This window comes from Crinia signifera, chromosome 1, assembly GCF_055691185.1.
Source record: "Crinia signifera chromosome 1, ASM5569118v1, whole genome shotgun sequence".
Classification (NCBI taxonomy): domain Eukaryota; kingdom Metazoa; phylum Chordata; class Amphibia; order Anura; family Myobatrachidae; genus Crinia; species Crinia signifera.
This window is the reverse complement of record NC_139217.1, coordinates 377,188,765-377,210,677: the sequence shown is the minus strand read 5'-3', so window position 1 is coordinate 377,210,677 and position 21,913 is coordinate 377,188,765. Positions and strand designations below refer to the sequence as shown.

Genomic DNA, 21,913 nt, shown 5'->3' with positions numbered 1-21,913 from the left:
ATAGGTACGTGTCTTGTGTAATTGATGGACGGATGCCAGCAATGTCGGAGAGCTTATTATTTCACATTACTTGTGGTATCTGAGCTATACATTGAACTGGTTAGAAAACCATGCATACACTAGTTTTAAGGACATGATAGGGGGGGGATGTATTTTAGGCGGTGACAAAGACATTACCGTGACTCTGGAGAATTTGCCATTTTAATGACTTTTATTTATAAATCTTCAATATTTTAAAAGACCTAAATTATTTTCCCTTTACACACAAACTTGCTGGACTCTCGTTGATGGATGCATCTTGCAGCCGACTACATTTCCAACTGTGTATTGTCACTTGAAGGAATTCTGGCTATTGTTATCCTTTATTTGTCTTGTTCCTTTTTCTGATGGTGATAGCTATTTGTAATAGATGTGTTAGGAAAGGCATGAATTTGTGTTCTTCAATTAGCTTTTATTATTGCTTGTATTGCCTTCTGATTGCTGTTACTTGCTTATTTTATACATCTTCTAATGCGTTTCCCCTAATCCCATCTGCAACCTTGGTATTGTTAGCTACCATACTGCTTATTTTGGTATGGTATGTTCCTCCCACATGCACTAGCTATTTTGGGGTTTGGTCCTCCCCCTTACTCTTAGCAGAGTCACCACATTCTCTCTGTCCTAGTTGCTTCTAAGCAGAATGATGGTGTGACTTGACAGCTGGGACTACAGGAGGTGTTTACCAAATATTGCTGAAAAAGCAGAGTCACTGGGTAGTATTCATGGCAAATTTGTGCTATTTTCGCATTGGAAGGTGATTTTTTGTGTCAGAAAGTGAATCACCCTATTCAACGTGCACTTTTCACCATCTACAAACAGTGAATGATGGACAATTTGCTATCTGATAGTCTCTGCAACTCGCTGTGGTTTTTCAATATGATTCGCCGTGAGTGTATTCAATAAGAAGATGGCGAATTGCTTTCTAAGTGATTTTCGCCATATAGTCACCGTGCAGCAGTCGCCATCTTCTCATGGTGAAGTGGAATGTGAACTTTTAAAATAATGTTTTTTGTTTTTTTAATTGGTGTAAAAAAATCAGGAATTTTATTCTGTGAAGGGGCATTCTATTTTTATTCATGTGCTTACAGCACATGAATATATATTTTTGTGTAAAAAAAATAAATGTTTTCTTAAATTAACAGCCAGCAGGGAGTCGAGTGCCGCTCATTATATATTCACTGCTCCCGATCATTACATATGCACGATCGGGAGCAGTGCTAGCAGCTCCTACACGGTCCCCTGCTAGCTCTTCCGGGGGGAAGCTTGTACTGCCTGTGTCCCGGGGGGTGGGGGGGTTCCTACCCCCCCACATACATTCTGGGGCAGGCAGGGAGACTTCCATCTCCCTGCCTGCCGCCGGCTCCCGCAGGGGATAAGATTTGCCATCAGGGGCGCCGAATCTTAGTCACGTTGAATAGGGTGGAGGGACTGGTGACGGCGAATCGCCTTAAAAACACGGCGATTCCACGGCGTAGGAAAGAACGGATTCACTGTGGGTGGCGAAAAATGTCATTGAATACTGCCCACTATGTTATCCTGTTGTCAAGCACACCTACTGTACATTTGGGCTTTATTGAAATGTGATGGTAGTATTGTAGAATAAAAAGAATGTGAAGGTGCTCACATATGCTATTTTTACTGACAACTGTGCTACTAAACTTATCCTAAAAATATTGAAGTGGCTCAATCTCTCATGCTGCTTTTCCACTGCCTAAACGGGTAATGACCCATAGGTAGGTCCCTGGGTTCGGAGCTCCAGGATCCGAAGAAATCCATAGGGGTTCCTGTGGAAGAAAATCCTACTCGCCAAGGTCCTCCAGCGAAGATCCCGCCCTCTTCTTTCCGCCGCAGTCCAAGTCGCGTATCACCCGGAGAGGGCGGAATCTTCTCCAGAGGACCTCGGCTCCTGATTGGCCGCTAGGCGGCCAATAGAATCATTCGGAGGAGAGACACTGAAGATGAAACATCAGCGTCTCTCCTCAGTCTGTGAGCGGGTACCGGCCGGGTGATTCGCGACTTGGACTACGGCGAAAGAAGAGGGCGGGATCTTTGCCGGAGGACCTTGGTAAGTAGGATTTTCTTCCACAGGAACCCCTATGGATTTCTTCGGATACTGGAGCTCCGGATCCAGGGACCTACCTACGGGCTCAAGATAGGTAAGTATCAGTATGTGTGTGATGTATGTATGTATGTATGTATTAAACTTTTTTTATTGTTCTTGGTTGTCAGTGTGTGTTTATTTAACTATTTCTTGTACTGTGGAACTGAAAGTGCCAGCAGGCCATTTAATGCCCCACATACTGGGACTTGTGGTTCTCCAAGTCCCAGCATGTGGGGGAGGCTTGCTGGGACTCATAGTTCCACAGTATAAGAGAAAAGTTTATTCTTTTTTTTTTTTTTTTTTTTTACACCATTTAATCAGCCCGTTGACCACCGCTCCAGGGTCACCGGGGACAGCACCAAGCTTCAGCCTGGCCAGGTAAGTCCTGGAAGGGGGGGGGGCCTTTATTGGGGCGGTCCCCTGGCTAGGCTGACACAGGGCTGAATGCTTTGGCTGGGGGGCTTGTATATAAAGTCTCCCCCCGGCTGTGGCATTACCCTGCTAGCTGGTTGGGCCTGGGGCTGGTTCTTAAAATACGGGGTACCCCTAGTCATTTTGTCCCCCGTATTTAGGGAACCGAGCCTGGGGCTGGTTTTAAAAATTCAGCGGAGCCCCTATTTGCCGGGTTTCCTGATCTTTTTAATACCAGCCCTGGCTCTTTCAGCCTGGTGCTGGTTACGGTAGTGGGGGGGGAGGCCCCATGCCGTTTTTTTTTTTTTTTAACGGGTAGAATGAATACCCCTTTCCCACTGCCGAAAAAACTGCTTTTAAACGGGTAAAACACTACTTTTTACCCGTTTAAAAAGGCTAATAAAACAGTAATTTACCGTTTCAGAGCTGCAGCGGGAAAGGGGTATCAGATTGCACCCCAGTACTTTAGTCGAATTTGACAGACCTCTAGCCACTTTGACATATTGCGTAACTCTAATATATGTTCTGATACTGTGAAGTAAATGTTCGCTGTGTGTGTCACATGCCCGAAAATTTTCCGGGACAGCCCGGTGCGGCAGCTCAGCTGAGCCAGGAAAATTTCCGGCCATACCACCCAAAGGGTTAAATCAATGTACCAATTGATGGTATATTACTATTCTACACTTATCTGGTTTGATATCTTTTATAAAGGAGATAGAGGTGGGTTTTTATGTATATGAATTTGTGTTTTAATGAAGTAAAATGTCCAATTTTGTATATATTTTAAGGTTTAAAATGATATGCTTCTGAAATGGATGATTACATTGATCTAATTATTTGAATACTGAATTCTGTATGCACTCTGGTGATTTATATATCAACCTAAAGGTTCATGAGGCAATTGTGTGCCACAGAGATGACCGTAATCCTATGGATCAGTAATGATGACTAATGGTATGTTTTGTGTTGTAGATTATCTTGACAATGGGAACAACAAAATGGCCATCCAGCAGGCTGAGAAACTGCTCAAGAAGCATAAAGATCTGCACTGTGCTAAGGTACACACCAATCCATGTATTCTGCTTCATAAAGCCCAGTTCTAACTGTATATTGGACAGTAAATCCTTTATGAACACCAACACTGCTTTTTTTGTTTTCATTCAGTTCTGTATGTCAACCGTTAGTAAATCTCTTGCTTATTATGTGTGTCAGGTCCTCAAAGCCATTGGGTTACAGAGAACTGGGAAGCAAGATGAAGCATTTGTACTTGCCCAAGAGGTAGCCGCTCTGGAGCCTACTGATGACAACTCCTTGCAGGCACTCACCATCTTGTATAGAGAAATGCACCGACGTAAGAACATATAGATGTATACCTATTTTAACGAAATGCTATTTAATAGTTTGTTTGTAAGGGTTATGTTTTAATTGTCACCACTACCAGATGTCTTTACAGTGCCACAGCTACTACAGTAAACAGTGTTTCTGCTCATTAGGTAGGGTTGTTCTGGTCTGTGGCACACCACAGCATTGAGAATGTGTCTGCTGCTACCCAGCAAGTATGTTTTTTAGGGCCTTTATACAGATTGAGGATGTCTGAAATTACCTTCTAGTAACTACTGTGCAACCATTTAATACAAAAGGCTGTACAGAAGAGTTCTGTTGGCTTGATTTATAAAAACGATTTGAGCGAAAAGAAATGTATTGTTTCTATTAATCTGTGCACTGTGTGTGAATATTAGGTCACTTTGACCATTGTGTTGCTAGTCAATGGGTTTTCCCCATGTATGCACCCCTGATTGTGCACTTATTGGTATAACCGAGAGAACAGAGATTGAGTTAAAATCGTTCTAGCGTGTGGGCACCTTAAGATGGGACCTTTCTAACTAGAAGTAGCTGAAAGAGATGGAAATGGCTTTTGGCCACCAAATAATCCAGTGAGAGTCCGGCATATAGTCCTTCCTCATTCACCTGCTTTGAAAAAGTTGCTAGTGTCATATCAGCGTACTTGATCCTTGTATGCATGATGCGATGTGCTAGGCAATTTTAACTAGATAAATGACAAGATCAGCTGAAAGCCCGATGGCAGAGAAACGTGTTAAGGTACTGGAGTTTTCCAGTGTCACTGTTACCCACCTTCTTCGATTTGCATGAAAGAAGTGCCCTCGCTCCCAGAGACCAGCAAGTGATTTGATGGCCATGCACCTCTTCAGGTGGCCAGCATACAGTATATCCACATAGGCCCTTATTCAGATCTGATCACAGTACAAATTTGTTCTCAAAATGGGCAAAAACATGTGCAGAGAGTTACATTCAGGTGAGTTATTATGTTTCTGTGCAGGGTAAATACTGGCTGCATTATTTTGACACTGCAATTTAGATTTCAGTTTCAACACACCCTACCCAAATCTAACTCTCTCTGCACATGTTACATCTGCCCCACCTGCAGTGCACATGGTTTTACCCATTTTGAGAACAAATTTGTAATGCAATCAGGTCTGAATAAGGGCCTTTGTCTCCTGCACAGGCAGCTTCCCCCTTCCACTGCCATTGCACATTGCAAATATTTCCTGCACTTATTAGCTCGAGACTAGCTGCGCATCAGCACTAGGCACCTGCTTGTGCTGCGGGACAGACGGTGCATAATATCTGGCAAAAGCTACCTAGATCTTATCAAGTGGAACCGACATTATGAGACTTTGCAAAGTACATAAGTACCTACGGGGGAAATTTGCTAAGATGGGAGTTCTATTGCACATGGGATGTTGCCATGGGCAACCAATCAGAATCTACTATTATTCATTAGCACCCTCTAGAAGATAATAGTTTGTGTCTGGTTGCCCATACCAACATCCCATTTTAGTAAATTTTCCCCTACATCTGAATGACTCTTTCATAAGACACTGCTGCATATTGACACTCATATGGGAGGTCGAGCAAAGTGCTCAGGATTGAGTACTATGAATTATCTCTACAAATTTATATTATTCTCTTTATCAGAGACTGTGCATATAATATACTGTACTTCTGCATAGCTATCCACCTAGGTGACGTGTGGTTTTAATTGATGCATTTTTTTAAATCAAATTTAAATGTGTGTATTAAAGTGTTAATGTGGGAACAAAGGTGTTGGCATGGCAGAATGATAGAATCAAGACACATACATTACTAAATAACACCACATTTAATAAGAAGCAATGTGCACAGCCTGTAACTATAAATATCTAGAATACGGTGTTCTGTAAACATCAGTATACACAATAAAGGCTTACAAGGGATATAAATATTTCCAATGAGAGCTGCTAGCGAAGCCCTCTTCTCTCTCCCCCTCTCTCTTGAATAGACACGGGAGGAGGGGGGTACAGGGGTATTCAATTATGGCCAGATTTCCTACAAAAAAAAAACCTTCCTCATCTTTGCTGCCACCGCTTACGCTATGGAACTTGCGTAGGAATCTTTGCGCACCACCACCCTGGATCCACGCCACCCTCCTGTGTCTATGCCACCATGTATTACCTTTAGTACAGTTGTGGCAAGCGGAGCGGGCCACCGAGCCTGAAGCGTGGTGAGCAGACTATGTCATTCTGAAAGCGGCTAACGGAACTGTCGTAAACAGTGGCCGCAAAGATGAGGACGTTTTGGTGAGTGTAGGAGGATCCGCACAGACAATAGCAATGCAGTGTGTATTTTACAAAAAACAATATAACACATTTATGACCAATTCTTGTAGTTTTGGATTGGTGGTGCGCCCAGCATTCAGTAGAAGTGACTGAATATATGGGGGTTTGTTTGCAGAGAAGCAAACTAAAGACGCACACTTTTTGGGCGCACTCTTGATATACTTATAAATGAGGATGAGAAGATGAGGAATTACCTAATTCAACAATTAGTATTAAATCACGAGGGTTTGCGCATCACAATGGATGAAACCGTCAGCGAATTCAGCAAAACCATGTGAATTTATTGCAATTTCCCGAATCTAATTGGCTTTCGTCCAGGCGAAGAATTGAATAGGGAGAGTCAAATTTGGGCAAAAAAACATGAATAGCCCCCCTGTGCATGGTTTTTACCATTGCTCTGCTAAACAGAACAGCTAGACCGGGGGTGCTTCTGAACTGCCTCCCGATTACCCCACCACCACAAAACACTGAGGCACGCTGGTGTTTTAGTGGGACAGGCTCAGAAAAACGCACCACCCTGCAAAACTTGGGACACTTGAGAGGCGTATAAACTAGAATTCTGTAGCATTTCTGAGTCATGATTGAGAGATCATGTAAATGTTTTCCTTAACATTACATTTTTATAGAGCATGTAAATAATAATATATCGATGAAGAAAATGGTGTAAGGAAGGCAGAAGATTTATCTGTGACACTGTCCCAAAGAAACATACCCAAAACCATGGAAAATAGTAAATTTAAGGCGACGTGAGAGCTGCAAGAGTTTGGAACCTGTGAGCCACATCTTGTGGAGCTTTGAGGGGGTCAGGCAAAGTCTACTAACAGTTTAATTGTGCATTTCCATACAGTACACATTGACAAAGAAAAAGAGGTTGGGTGGATCCCACTGTTTGAGAGGAAATATATGTTGTAGCTCTTTTTCCCATTGTAACTGGATAGGGAATTTGTCTATCAGGTCAGGAGGAGACATAAATGGTTAAATATCTATTATTAGCTAGTCTGGGAATGTCCTGGCTTCTGTACAGCGGAAAACTGTTCTTTGTAAATACTATATTTCTTTCCTCCCTTTAGCGGAACTGGTCACTAAACTGTATGAGGCAGCTGTCAAGAAAGTCCCCAGCAGTGAAGAGTACCATTCTCATCTCTTTATGGCTTATGCCAGAGTGGGAGAATACAAGAAAATGCAGCAGGTATGGAAATCCTTCTACTTTGGATACAAAGAATTTACTAAGATGGGAGTTCTATTGAACATGGGATATTGCCCATAGCAACCAATACAATTATATTATCTTCTAGGGGATACTAAATAAATAAGTAGAATCTGCATGCAGAAAAATATTTTTCTGAACCTTGCACTCGGCTCAGTCAGCAGCGTGTCTCCATCTTTAATGTTCCTCCAAAACGTTTGAAAGATGGACTAGATAAGAAAAATGAGTTTAGGGTGAATAGCGCTGAAATACACTGTTCTGTGGACAGAACATAATCCATAATCATACAACTCCCTTACTTTAGCATAACTAATAGTGTGTACACACGGTAAGATTTGGCTTCCGATGTTTCCGATATATGGAACATCTGAAGCCAAATTGCATGCTTTTTTTTAGGGCTTGCAAGCCTGGTGCGCTGCCGATGCACGCTCCCGTGTGAGCGCAAATCGGCAGCCAGATAGAGAGGGCGGGCAACACTATATATAGTGCAGATCTGCACTATATAGTGTAAATTGTGCCCCTCTAGCATGCCTTGAGATGCGAGTCCCGATGTGATCTGATCGCATCGGGACTCACATCTCCCTGCATATCCTGCCGTGTGTACACACCTTTACTCTCCCTGGCATGCTTATGTTAGGGATGCAGACAGTCGGGATTGTGGAGTTGGCATTGTGAGCAGTTTTGGAGTACCGGTCTTTTGACTAGTGTCAGCATTCCGGCATAGGTATGCCGACTGCCTTCTTCCCGAAAGCCGGCATGCTGATTACCGCCCGTAACAGCAAGCTGTGTATAATTTAAATTTTTATTCCTGTAATTCCCAAAATAGACGTAACAAGTTAAATCTTGTTGGTTACTCATTTTAACTATTACAGAATGATATAATATATTCCATTATATTGTATGTTTAATTTATTGTTACATCTTGTTTTTCAGGCTGGAATGGCCCTATACAAAATTGTTCCAAAAAATCCTTATTATTTCTGGTCTGTGATGAGTTTGATCATGCAGGTGAGAAATGAATTAAAGTAATCTGGTTATCACTAGTGTAGTGTTGGTTATGGTCTGTTTGTAACATGTCCATTTAAACAGCTACTAAGACCTTGCGACTTATAGCAGTGATAGTTTTTCCAACTTGGGGATCAGTCCAATTGTGGGTAAAGGGTGGACAATGCAGTTGCAACGGGGCAGAAACCACATCTTGCACCCCTCCTGATGCGGTACATGAATATTAAAATATTTAAAATCAGTCCCTGTGTGTTATTTATTGGTTATAGGGTGTCCCCTTCTGGGGTTATTAATATCTTGTATAAATCCGAGTGAACTAGTATTGTTAGGTCACACTTTTAATTAAACTGTATATCCACTTATGTTTTATAGATATCAAATCCTATAGATATTTTATCGTGACAACAAATCTCTTGCATATTACAAATATCAGTGAACTATCAGTTATTTAAATTTACTTTGTGATATTCTCCGTATTTGCAATACTACTATATAAATAGTTTTAGTGCCAAAGATCGAATGGTATTATTATTTCTTATATTCAGCACTAGTATCTGCATTCAGAAAGAAATGTTTCAGTTTACTTAAGCATAAGTATCAGATCCCTTTCACAAGTTACTTATGTTGCAAATTTCGAGTCCCAAGGATATATAATGGGCATCCAAGGTATGTGCGCACAATTAGAGCAACTGTAAAATTGCTCTATCAGGAATAGGGCGCCCGAAAAACCTATTGACTTTCAACTCCCCCTCCTTAATAATTGGTCATATGCAGTCTATTTCAGCACAAGATGAAAAACTTTCCAAAACAATGTTTTTGCCCCTGGCTGAAAGAATGGTTGAAAAAATGGTGAAAGAGGACAAGATTGAAGCAGAAGCTGAGGTAAAACCTTTTGTCATTTTTTTCAGATGTGTTTTTGCCTTTGTTTCTATTGCATAGTTTTCCTGTAATGTCCTGTCCCTTGTACTTCTTAAAATAATTCAGTCTCACTTAGCATAGTCGGTTACATGTATTGATTTATCTATCTGTTGTTGCTTTGCTGATCTTTGCTGGTCATTTGCGGATGACTGATGAGGATAGAGCTGGTGTACTGAGGAGTCGGCACTTCTAATCTTTTGTAATGGCTGGCTCCTCCCCCCTCTATCCCCAGTCTTAGAAAAAGTGCCCGAGGAGTCGGTCTCCTGGGCAATAGCTCCTGAGGGAGCTTAGGTTTTATTTTTGATCTTATTTAATGTATTTATTTAAATTTTTTTGCAAAGAAAGAACCAAGCAGACCCTTTAGCAAGGGTCTGCCTGCGCCGCGGGACCCTGGAAGGGACTGGTCGTCACCTCTCCGGGGATCCGGCGCAGCCGCTTATGTTGCGGGTCCTCTGGCTCTCACCCCTGCACTCCAGGGACGCATAAAATGAGGTATAACAACATCCGGGGGCGGCCATTGCGCGGTGGCCGATAGGAGGGAGTAGGCCTCTGATGGCCACTACTCGCAGAGCGCGGTCAAAGCCTTAGTGCGGCTGTTGCAGAGCTGGCTGTAGCCAGTCTGTAACTCCACTGCCGGGATTAACATGGCGTGCGGTGAGGGGGGCATGGCTTCCGCCTTCTTCCTTACTGTCCCCCGCTGATGTCAGCAGATGACGCGCACAGTGAAGGAAGGGGCAAAGTTTTTGCCTCTTGCTGCTCGGCGCCATTACAGGCACACTTTTCCAGCAGCCTCCCTCCAGATCAAGACAGGCCCTGGGCTACCAGCTTCCTGGCCTCTATAATACGCGCTCCCATCACCAGCTACAGTACAGGTCGAGTATCCCGTATCCGAATATCCGTTATCCGAATTATTCCGAAATACGGACATTCCAGAAAGTGAAAAAAAAATTTTTTTTGCTAAAAACTCACTGGGGACATATGTAACAGCATCACTGGGGACATGATATGTAACTGGCACTATATATGTGCAAGACAATGATTGCTTGGCATTCAAATTCAGTGCTGAGATAGTACACACATTTTGTTTCACGTTTTGAAACCTTGTTTTTTGAACAATTAAAATATGTTTGTGTGTATTTTATGTGGTAATAAAATATATTTGTGTGTATATTATGTGTTTATACAGCATAAATGCAAGATACTTCAAAATACATCATTGAAATATTAAAATATTCCGAAATACGGAATAATCCGTTATCCAAAATTCTCCTGGTCCCGAGCATTTTGGATACGGGATACTCAACCTGTACTGTGAGTTGTTGTGGGGAATTTATCTGTGCACTAAACACCATTTTGGGGTTGGCTGTGGCTCCTCTCTCCCTGTGTCCACTCAGACCCTAGTTATTGGTGGTGACAAGTCTGTGTACAGTGTGCCTCTGTGTGTGTCTGTGTGCTGGCTGTTATCAGGCAGCTTTATGTTTGCAATAAATGTAATGACCAATACACTCCTCACATAAGGACACCCCTTTAATGTGCTAAGTGTTACAGTGAAGTTCAGGTCCCTGTGGTCGTTCATTCACAATCTCCTGCTCCCCCAGTCCTTACTCAAGCGGGGGACCTCATTCGGTCTGTCCTGGCTGACTTGGCTGCAGAACTGACAGCATCTCGTAGGGAAAGGGAGTCCCTGCAGGTGCAGGTTTCTGGGCTCTGACACTTATTCAATCTGTGAATAATCTAGCTCAGTCGGTAACTGGGTCCTCTTAGATTTCTCAGTCAGGTCCTTCCAAGAGACCTATTACATTTCTATTGAACATAAAATCTGATTTATGAGACTGATGACCTTGAGGAGGGAGAGTTTACCTAGATGAGGAGCCTGCAGAAGAGAATTCCCAGGGCATAGATGGTTTAATTAGAGTGGTTCAATCCACCTTAAATATTGCAGAGGATTCTGTCCTGGAACAAGTGTCCATTTTTGGGCGGGTTCAAAGACGGCCATTGTTTTTCCCTGACTCTGATGAGTTGGATAAGCCCTTGCTCACAGCTTGGAAAACTCCTGACAGGAAGTTTCAGATTTCAAACCGTTTAAAGATGCTTTATCCATTTTCTCCTGATTCAAGGGGTAAATGGGAAAATTCTCCTCCTCCCGACGTCTCTGTCTCACATTTATCTAAGCATACCACTCTGCCAGTTCCAGACGCGGTCACTTTAAACCCTCGGCCTTCAGCAGAACAGGACCCGTTCTTAACTGGTGGAATGCCTTAAGGATGCTGTCTCGTATGTAGGGTAAGAAGCAGCAGACATTTCTGAATTGGGTGCCAGAACGTCAGCTTATGCGGTGTTGGCTAGATGCAGTGTAGTTGCGGTCTTGGCAGGAAGCAGAAATTAAAAAAGCAGTGGAGGATCTTCCTTACACAGGGGACTTACTCTTTGGTCCAGAGTTGGATAAACTCATCTCCCAAGCCACAGGAGGTAAGTCCACCTTTTTACCATCTTCCGCTCCTGCGCCTAAGTGTCAGTTTGCAGGGTCATCCTTTCATTCCTTTCGAGCTTCCTTCTCCTACAGGGGCAGATCTCGAGGAGCCTTCTCGTCTTTCAGATGTCGTAGAGGTAGAGGCGGCAGAGCCGCTTCCACAGCACACTCTTTGGTTAGAAAGCAGGACACCAAGCCAGCGGAAAAATCCGTGGCATGACTGTCTTCCAGCTCACTTGGGGGTTCCCAAGGTGAGTGCCAGGTTAATGTCCTTCCTGGAGGCTTGGACAGACCATTGCAAAGATTCTTGGGTTCTTCAAGTTATTTCCCGAGGATACCAAATAGAATTCGATGGTTTCCCTCCTCATCGGTTCTTTACAACATGCCTGCCGGCCAAACTGGAGTCAAACGCAGCTTTGTGCTCCTCCATCCAAAAACTCCTAGTGTCAGGGGTCATTTTTCCGGTGCCGCAGAGGGGCCTGGGCTACTGCTCCAGCCTCTTTGTTGTACCAAAGCCGGACAGATCGGTCAGACCAATTTTGAATCTAAAACATATCAACGAGTATGTTGTTTACAACAGGTTCAAAATGGAATCCATCAGGACTGTAATCACCGGTTTGGAACCAGACCAATTTCTTCTTTCATTGGACATCAAGGATGCCTACTTTACATGTCCCGATCTGGGAAGGCCACCAGAAGTTTCTCTGGTTTGCCCTCAGTTATCAACACTTTAAGTTCAAGGCCCTTCCATTTGGTCTGTCCTTGGTACCCAGGGTATTTACTAAAATCAAGGCATGCGTGGTTTCCGCCCTCTGCCTCCAAGGGGTGACCATCGTCCCATATATGGATGACTTACTACTAAAAGCCCCTTCCAGAGAAAACTTACAAGAAGACGCCCTTCTCAACTGTCAATTTCTCCTCCGTCTGGGGTGGTTCATCAATTTTCAAAAATCTCAGCTTCAACCATCTCAGAGATCAATTTTTTGGGCCTTATCCTGGACACAGAAGAGGAAAGGATTTTCCTACCACTGGCAATTTGTGACCTTACAAAACGTGATACGGCAGGTACTACAAGCACCTTGGGTTTCGGCTCATCTCTGTACTCGGTTGCTAGGCCCCATGGTAACTTAATTCGAAGCTCTTCGTTTTGGGCGTTTCCACACATGCTCTTTTCAGTGGAGCCTCCTAGGCCAGTGGTTGGGGTCTCGCCTCGACATCCGCAAGAAGATATTCTTGTCCAGGACGGCGTGGGTATCTCTGCAGTGGTGGCTCCAGATGTCCAACCTGCTCCAGGGGCGTAGTTTCAGAACATGCACATGGACCATCTTGAAAACCGACACCAACCTCCACGGCTGGGGGGCAGTGACGGAGGGCCACGTGTTCCAGGGGCGGGGGACTCCCCAAGAAACAGCGCTCCCTGTCAATATCTTGGAGTTGCAAGCTATTCATGTAGCTTTGTTACATGCGCACAACCTTCTGGCAGGGAGGGCAGTTCGCATTCAATCGGACAATGCCACGGCGATCTCGTACATCAATTGCCAGGGCGGTGGGGAAATGAAGGAAGTCAGGCCCATTCTGGAATGGGCAGAAGCTTACTCAGAAAACTTCTCCGACATTTTAATCCCGGGTGTCGAGAACTGGGAAGCAAACTTTCTCGGTCGCCAGGATTATCATCCGGGGGAATGGTCCCTGCATCCAAAAGTTTTTCAGCAGGTAACTCAGAGGTGGGGGACTCATCACATAGATCTGATAGCATCCAGACTGAATAACAAACTCCTCATATCTACTATGAACTACTATGAGTGCGAGAAAAGTGGTCACTTCTCTGCATTATCACCGCATCTGGAAGGCCTATGTCCGTTGGTGCGAGACAAGGAAGTGTCCAAAGGCTTTATTCAGTCTTTCAAGATTGTTGGAATTTCTTCAGGCTGGTCTAGTGGCTGGTCTCCGTTTAGGTTCCCTAAAAGTCCAGGTCTCTGCACTTTCAGTCTTCTTTCACAGACGTTTTGCAGACTTTTCTTAAAGGAGTGTTGCAACTTCAACCACCTTTTGTACCTCCCACGGAACCCTGGGATCTGTCGCTGGTTCTCCAGTTTCTCCAGTCAGTGGTCTTTGAACCTCTTTAATCTGTGGATTTGAAGTTCCTGTCTTGGAAAACTATCATGTTGTTGGCCCTGGCGTCCGCACGCAGGGTATCGGAATTGGGGGCCTTGTCCTGTAGACCCCCCTTCTTGATAAGGACCCCCTTTTCATAAGGACAGGGCTGAATTAAGGACTAGTAAGTATTTTTTTACCGAAGGTGGTTACAAAGTTTCATGTTAACCAACCTATTGTGGTTCCGGCTTTCACAGAAGGCCCTGTCTCTTTGGATGTAGTTCGTGCCTTATGGGTGTATGTCTAAAGGACAGTCTTTGCGTAAATCAGGCTGCCTGTTCATTCTTGACGGTGCGGAAAAGAGAGGTTGGCCGGCATCCAAGCAATCGTTGGCCCGTTGGCTTTGTTTCACTAATCAAGAGGCTTATCACCGTGCCCTCAGGCAACCTCCCTCTAGTGTTTCCGCACATTCTACTAGGTCTGTTAGCACCTCCTGGGTGGTTTCTAGGGGAATTTCTATCTCACAGGTGTGTAGAGGGGCCACTTGGTCGGGCTCGAATACGTTTCTTCGTTTGACAAATTGGCAGTTCTGCAGCTTCGTTTGGCAGGGCAGTCCTGCAGAAGTCCCTCCACTCTCCCAGCGTTTGTCCTCCTGCCATTTTGCCTGTGTACATTTATGTTTGTGTGCAGATCTTGTTGTTAGGCATGTGGCTAACTATTGTGGCTAACTATTTTCTTATCCTCCTCCTTCAACTTGCTTGCCTGTCTCTTTCCTCTCGGACACAGTTTTTCTAAGACTAGGGTCTGGGCGGGGATAGAGGGGGGAGGAGCCAGCCATTACAAAAGATTAGAAGTGCCGACTCCTCAGTACACCAGCTTTATCCCCATCAGTCATCCCGACTGCAGTGTCCCCTGCTGCCTCAGAAAAAGAGAATTATCGATAAGTACCAAATTCCCCTTAAATGCAAGATGCCTCAAGATATGTCACTGAAATATAAAACTATTTCAAAAGAGTGTAGTGTAAATGGGGAAACCTGGGAACCATTTACAGCATGGGGAGAGCCATTGGGGTATATTCTATGCAGGCGGCAAGCTATGCAGCAAGCAGTGCCGATAGCTCGCCGTCAGAGTATTCAACGCCGTTTCCACCTCACTGGATCTTTTCAGCGAGGAGGAAATGGTGAGTGCGGCCATCAAAACAGCAGGGCTCACCACAAAATGCAAGGGGTTAATCTGCTTTAGGTGTTCAAACTTTGATATTCTTATCCTTCTGTGGGGAAAGTTTAAATACATTAAGATTGTTTATCCCAAATATAAGACAAAAGGCTCCTTGAAACAAGATGACCTGACATATTTTATCAGTTTCCCAAGATCAAATAACTTTATCTTGTCTAAATTTAAGTATGTTACATTTCAACTATAATGTTCTAATGAATGCTGTCCAATGTTGGTTTCAGGTTGAACTGTACTACATGATTTTAGAGCGTTTGGGAAAACATGAGGAAGCCTTGGAGGTTATCAGAGGAAAACTAGGAGGTATGTCTGCCTTTAATGAATATCTGGTCTAAGCCTCTTAATTGTTCCTCTGATACTTAAGGTGCCCACACACTAAACCGATTTATTTATTTTATTTTTTTGCCGATTTCTGACCGATCGACTGAAAATCATCGAATTTTTACCGATAATCTGTCGTATGCGCGCTCCCATGCTGCAAAAGATCCATAGGCATGCACATGGGATCTTAAGAGAAATTTTTGAAGATGTGCGCTTGCCTGAAATCTTTTGTCCAGGACGGAATAAAATATTTCAAGGCTAAATTTAGATCGCAGATCTTTCTAGTGGGTGGGCACATTTTAGAGATCATTGATAGCATAGTTGACTGACTGTGGACTGACTCAGTTATGGAGCACAGGCAGGTGAAAGGAAAGTAGAACTGGGCAACCCCTTTGAAGTTTCACAAACAAAGCATACCTCCCAACTGTCCCGTTTTTCACGGGATCGTCCCTGTTTTTTGGGACGGTCCCGCAGCAGCATCTATTAAGCGTCTCAGAAGGGGGAAAACGTGGACGTGACCTGATAGCGGCTAATTTGCATATGCTGTGGCCTAATTAGCATAGGACACGGCCCTTTCCGGACGTGCGCGTGGCTACATTGCGCGAGTGGCCCTATTGCCAATCTGCAGAAGTTGGGAGGTAAGAACAAAGTAGTCCTAGAAGAAAGAGGTTTCACATTAGACACCTGGTTACCTTAAACCAGGGGTGTCCAAACATTTTGCGACGAGGGCCAGATTTGGTGGAGTGTAAATGTGTGGGGGCCGACCATTCAGCCTGACATTCTTTGAATCCTTAATCACATCAAAATGGTCCCCCACTCAACCCCCATTCACTCTGTCCCCCAGCCTGCCCCTCCTTTGCTGTATGTTCCCCACTCACTGTATGTTCCCCACTCTGCACCCATTCACTCTGTCCCCCAGCCTGTCCCCCCTTCTCTGAATGTCCATCACTGCCTCCATTCACTGTAAGACTCCCATTCACTGTATGACTCCCATTCAATATGTCCCCCAGCCTGCCCCTTCACTGTATCTCCCCCAGCCTGCCCCCATTCGCTGTATGTCCCTCAGCCTGCCCCTCCTTCACTGTATGTTCCCCACTCTGCACCCTCCTTCACTGTATGTTCCCCACTCTGCACCCATTCACTCTGTCCTCCAACCTGCCCCCTTCTCTTAATGTCAATCAGTGCCTCCATTCATTGTAAGTCCCCCAAGCCTGACCCCCCTTCACTGTATAACTCCCATTCACTATGCACGCCACTCTGCCCCCATTCACTGTATGTCCCACAGCCTACCCCTTCTCCCCCTTCTCTGAATGGCCATCACTGCCTATATTCACTATATGTCCCCCAGCCTGACCCTCCATTCACTGTATGTTCCCCAGCCTGACCCTCCTTCACTATATGTCCACCACTCTGCCCCCTCCCTTCTCTGTATGTTTCCCAGCCCCTTGTGTGAGCCAGAGTAAGGAGAGGCAAAGTAGTAACTGCAAGGAGAGGAGATGCTTGGGCTCCCGCTGCTGCCCTCCTCCACTCTGCATGTTACGGGAGCAAGCTTCCCCCTGGCTGCCCCCCTCCCCACACACTGCTGTAGGGTGATCTATACAATTGCAGCAGCAGGGGTAGGATGCCAAACACATCTCACTGTGGCAGCCGGCACCTCCTCATTGCAGTAGACAGCAAGGTAAAGGTGCGCTCGCCGGGGCCCCACCTTTAGTGTCCTGTGCTGTGCTTCCCACATCTGATGCTCTGCCCGCTTCCAGCTGGAGGCTGCGGACCGCTTGAAATGACAGCACGGGCCGCAATTGGCCCCCGGGCCTGACTTTGGACATGCCTGCCTTAAACCTATCACAATGACTTTTTTTCCCTTCCTTTTATACACAACAGATTTTGGCAGGCACAATTAACTTCTGTTTTATTAGTTGTTGTTTGTTTAGCCGCGGCATCAATTGCAGCTAATCTAGAAGAAAAAAAAAACGGTTTTCATTATTCTGCAGTATACTCCAACTGCACCTTTTGTAGAATGCCCACATGAACTCTCAGACTTGTGTGTAAATCTTGCTCTGGTACCTAACGTTAATACTGTATATATGCGTGTCTGTCAGCACTAGTCTGAAGCTGGGTACACCGTAAACGATGTGTACCCAGCACAACATCACGGGCAATGGGGACCCTGCCTTCGTAAGTACATACACACATGCCAGTGCAGGGAACGATGGGGGCAGCCATGGCCCTAGGTAGCGATGTCTTCTGTTTTCGCTATAGCCAAGATGACCAGAAGACAATGCTGACAACTGCATGCCTATATTGCGTACACACCACAATTTGAACGATGTGTCATCCAATCTGTTGGAATTGGGCAAATTGTGTAGTGTGTACCCGACTTAAATCTGCAAAATTGACTTAAAAACACCCCACACATTATAATTAGACCTTGAGTTGTCTGCCTGAGTGTATTGGATGGAAAGAGAGAATGGTGGTTTTCTTTCGCCCAGTGATTAGTAATTCCCAGTGCTGTGAGCTGTGAACACACCCATACATAATACACTATGCAAAGACACACATTGTTGATTCTTTCCTGTGCATTTTGTTGTACACAGATAAGTTGACCAGTGAGCTGCAGAGCCGTGAGAACAAGTGCATGGCAATGTACAAGCAGCTGAAGAAGTGGCCAGAGTGTAACGCGCTTTCCAAGAGACTTCTACTGCAAAAGTGAGTTGTGGGACCTAGTCGTTAAACTTATTTATCACTTCACATATTCAAAGCTTCATACTTTGTTTTATAGGTTTTGGCACAGGATATAAAAATAAAAAAATAGGTCAAGTTAAGTAGAAAGATGTACAACAATTATATTGTATTCTCATCAAGGTACAATACACAGTAATATAAAATTACAACTTAATAAAAATAACAGTATATGACATCAATAACATCAGATGACTGATAGACTTATATTTATAGAAACAAATAACAAAGAAAAAAAAAAGATGGAGACAGAAAAAGAGGGATCAGGAACACAAAGACAAGGCGTATGCCTCAGATTCATGGCACAAATATAAATAATACATCGAAACAGTTCACTTAGCACTGTCTTGAGTAGGGGACAGCTGCACGGACATGTCTATCTGGCTACGGGATAGAAGGGAAGAACCCTGCTTTTCTCTGTAGTCACTCCATTTGATGTTGAGTGATGAAGCGGAGTATCTACAGTCAGCCGGCACAAAAATAAAGTGTTAAGGAACTTTATTAATGGTATGGTGTGTGTGTGTGTCCGGTATAGGGGGTGATCTCCAGAGCTGGCCAATAGCTGCTTTAGTAGAGTCTAGGATATGACCTAGAATATTATGGTCTCCCTGAAGAAGTTGTGTATTGTGGTGGAACAATGCTAATACAGGATCGGGAGGTACATTTATTACTAAAATATGGCCTACAAGGGAAAATACTTTACACCACAGCGGATGCAGAAATGGGCATTCCCAAAATATATGTAGAATAGAACCAATACAGCCGCAGCTTCGCTAACAATATTGAGAAACAGAAGGACAAATTCTGTGTTGCCGCTGAGGCATGAAATACGCCCTATGACAGAGCTTATAGAACATTTCAGAGTGGTTAAGATGGCATTTTTATATTTAACATACAGAATACAAGCCCGTTTAGTAGTGCACGTACAAGCCATATAACCAGGAGGGTTATTTATGCTTCCCAGCATTTAAACCCAAACATTCAAAAGGACAATTGTTTTTTTGGAAATGGTTTTTATCATGGTAGTCCAGAATTTACAGAAGGAAATGGGAATTTGTGTAGGATACAGTACAGAGTTTTATAAATACAGCAGACAATCCTGGAAAATGATGCATTGTACATGTTGAGAAGACATTCATAATTTGTCCCTAGGACTATTTATCCATGGTAGAATTGAAGATTAAAAAGGAAAGGAAAAACCTAATTTAAAAATTAACTTACTTCCTCATCTTTGCGGCCACCGCTACGCTACGGAACTTACGTAGCATCACACTCCTTGGTGGCTAGCTCCTCTTCGCTTGCCACAACTTTACTAAAGGTAATATGTGGTGGTGTGGACACAGGAGGGTGGCGTGGACCCAGTTGAGTTGCGGCTAACGTAACTGGCGTAGCGGTGGCCCCAAAGATGAGGAAGTACCTTCAATTGCTCCCTCCCCCCTCCTTACCGAACCCATTCCTTACCTTACCTGCAGCACCCATAGAGGGGTATCACCATTCCTGTTGGCAGCCCTTTTTGCTTTTTTCCCCTCCCCTGCCCAAAAACATCCTACAGTAAGTAATGCCTTCATTTAGGAGGAGTGCGTTACCCACACAGGCCAGGAGTGAAGCCAATAGCAGCTTCTTTATAGGGATGGCCATCGATGATTCGAAATCATCGATGGTTCATGGCCGATGCCGAATACTTTTGCCATCGATGGGGGAGAACCAGATGGTTTCCCTCCATCGATGGAATAGCAAAACAATGTTTTGCTTTTTTTAGTTTTTTTTCAAAGTGCCGGGACACAGAGCATAGCTCCGCCCCCGACACCCGCGAAGCCCCACCCCTGCGTTTTGATTGGCCCACAGGCCAATCAATCAAACACAATGGATGACCATCGATATGTAAAAATATCGATGGTCATCCATTGCATAGTTAAGCACTATCGATGGCCAGTTGCAGAATTGCCATCAATGGCAACGATGGCCATCCCTACGTCTTTATTCATTGTTCGAAGCTGCTATCTGACATTGAGAAGTGGAACCAGCAGCAAACACTTGGCACAATAAAATACAGATGGTGCAGTGTTTGATGGATGAGTAAGATAGTTGATAACCGTGCAGAGGGTTAACAAATAAAATGCACTAGATTACATCTCTGTGCTTCTCAGACATAGGTCTTTGAACAGAAAATTTAACATCTATGAGGACAAAAAGCATCCAATGAAAATAAGCAAATACAGATGAGAACAGTCAGTGTAATGAGTTGTATGCAAATATGATTTTGTGCACTGAAGCTGATTTGTTTAATATGCAAAACTTCAATTGCAGTGGAATTACTCTTGGTTTAGTATGAGTACTGTGGACTGATCCCACTCGCACATCCTGCAGAGTTTTTTTTTGTTTTCTTCTTCTTTTTTTTTTAAGCCCTTTATTGGTATGAGCAAATACATGTAGAATGATTAAATACATGTGGTTCGTTTTGGTGACATGAATTTCGGAATTAATTTGATGCCACTAAAATAGGAAAGATTTGTCTAAATGCCATTGTCACGGTGTCTAAGATAAACGTAAAAAATTTCCGTTTGGGGTTTTGATTTTATAACTGAAATTGTCATAAAGACTTTCTTGAAACAAGAGTGCATAGGATGAAGTCTGATAAGAGAGTGTCAGAAGGACATCTTCTGCATAAATGGATCCACTTAGTACCTGAAATGCAAGGATGACATTGATTATTGGCTACGTGTTCTGTGAGCAGTGCAAATGTAACTGGCACAAAGGGGGAGACCTGACATTTTTGATTTTTGAAATGTTAAGAGGTAACAAGGCGACACACTGTTCTCCAATGCAGTTGAGGAGTTGCAAGAGCCGTTTGAGAAATTTCCAGTTGAAGCCATTGACCTAGGTACCATGAACATAGAAGGGCGAGAGGTGCAATTAAAAGCTTTTTGGGGCTTTTGATACTGTTACATGGGCAGTGTCAGGACATACAGGAAAATGTGCAATCCTGTTTCTGGATACAGTAACAAATTTAGGGTATGGTCCAGACTAATTCATGGGTACATTGTAAAGGCCCATACACACTAGAAGATTATCTTTCCAATCTGCCTGGTTGGAATGAAAATATGGAAATTTTCAGGAGCAAATGACAATGACCATATGCTCCTGGAAACATGGAAAACGGACACAAATTGGTCCTATAGACAAATTGGTCAATTTAAGACCAATACACTAGAAGATATGAAAGATGAAAGATATTGATGCCCAAACACTGTAATGGGCCCCATACATCAGCAATCACAATTTATGGATTTCCAGATACAGGGATTTTTTGGCCAGATAAATGGATTTTACAATCTATCTGACTTTGCCCACACATTACAGATTTATTTCAGTGATCGGCAGATTTTTCAATCTAAAGATTGCATCTTCATATCTGGAAATTGCCCAATCGATTGTCATTTCAGCTGTTCATAATGTAAATAGATGAAGAAGACGAATTGGGAATGCCCACACATAAAAAAGATCTGCAGATATTACCAGATTATTAAGCATGTTTAAAAACCTGATTAAGCAATCGATTGGCGATTTTGATTGGGATTGCCAAAAGGGGGAGCCCACACATCTAAAATTAATTGTGGCAATCATCTCTATATCTGAAAATTGTCACAATTAATTGCTGATGTATGGGGCCCTTAAGCGTAGTGATGCATATTCGCATT

The 21,913-nt window shown here is 43.7% G+C and overlaps 1 protein-coding gene across 1 annotated transcript in view; it reads left to right on the top strand.

Moving 5' to 3' along the window:
- Positions 1–21,913, top strand: part of NAA25 (N-alpha-acetyltransferase 25, NatB auxiliary subunit) — a 75,890-nt gene that overhangs the window by 4,442 nt on the left and 49,535 nt on the right. Inside the window, exons 2-8 of the mRNA XM_083151428.1 lie at positions 3,524–3,609; positions 3,764–3,902; positions 7,299–7,417; positions 8,369–8,443; positions 9,215–9,322; positions 15,380–15,458; positions 18,071–18,182. Coding sequence (XP_083007554.1) covers positions 3,524–3,609; positions 3,764–3,902; positions 7,299–7,417; positions 8,369–8,443; positions 9,215–9,322; positions 15,380–15,458; positions 18,071–18,182 — 718 coding nt within the window. The remainder of the gene's footprint in view (positions 1–3,523; positions 3,610–3,763; positions 3,903–7,298; positions 7,418–8,368; positions 8,444–9,214; positions 9,323–15,379; positions 15,459–18,070; positions 18,183–21,913) is intronic.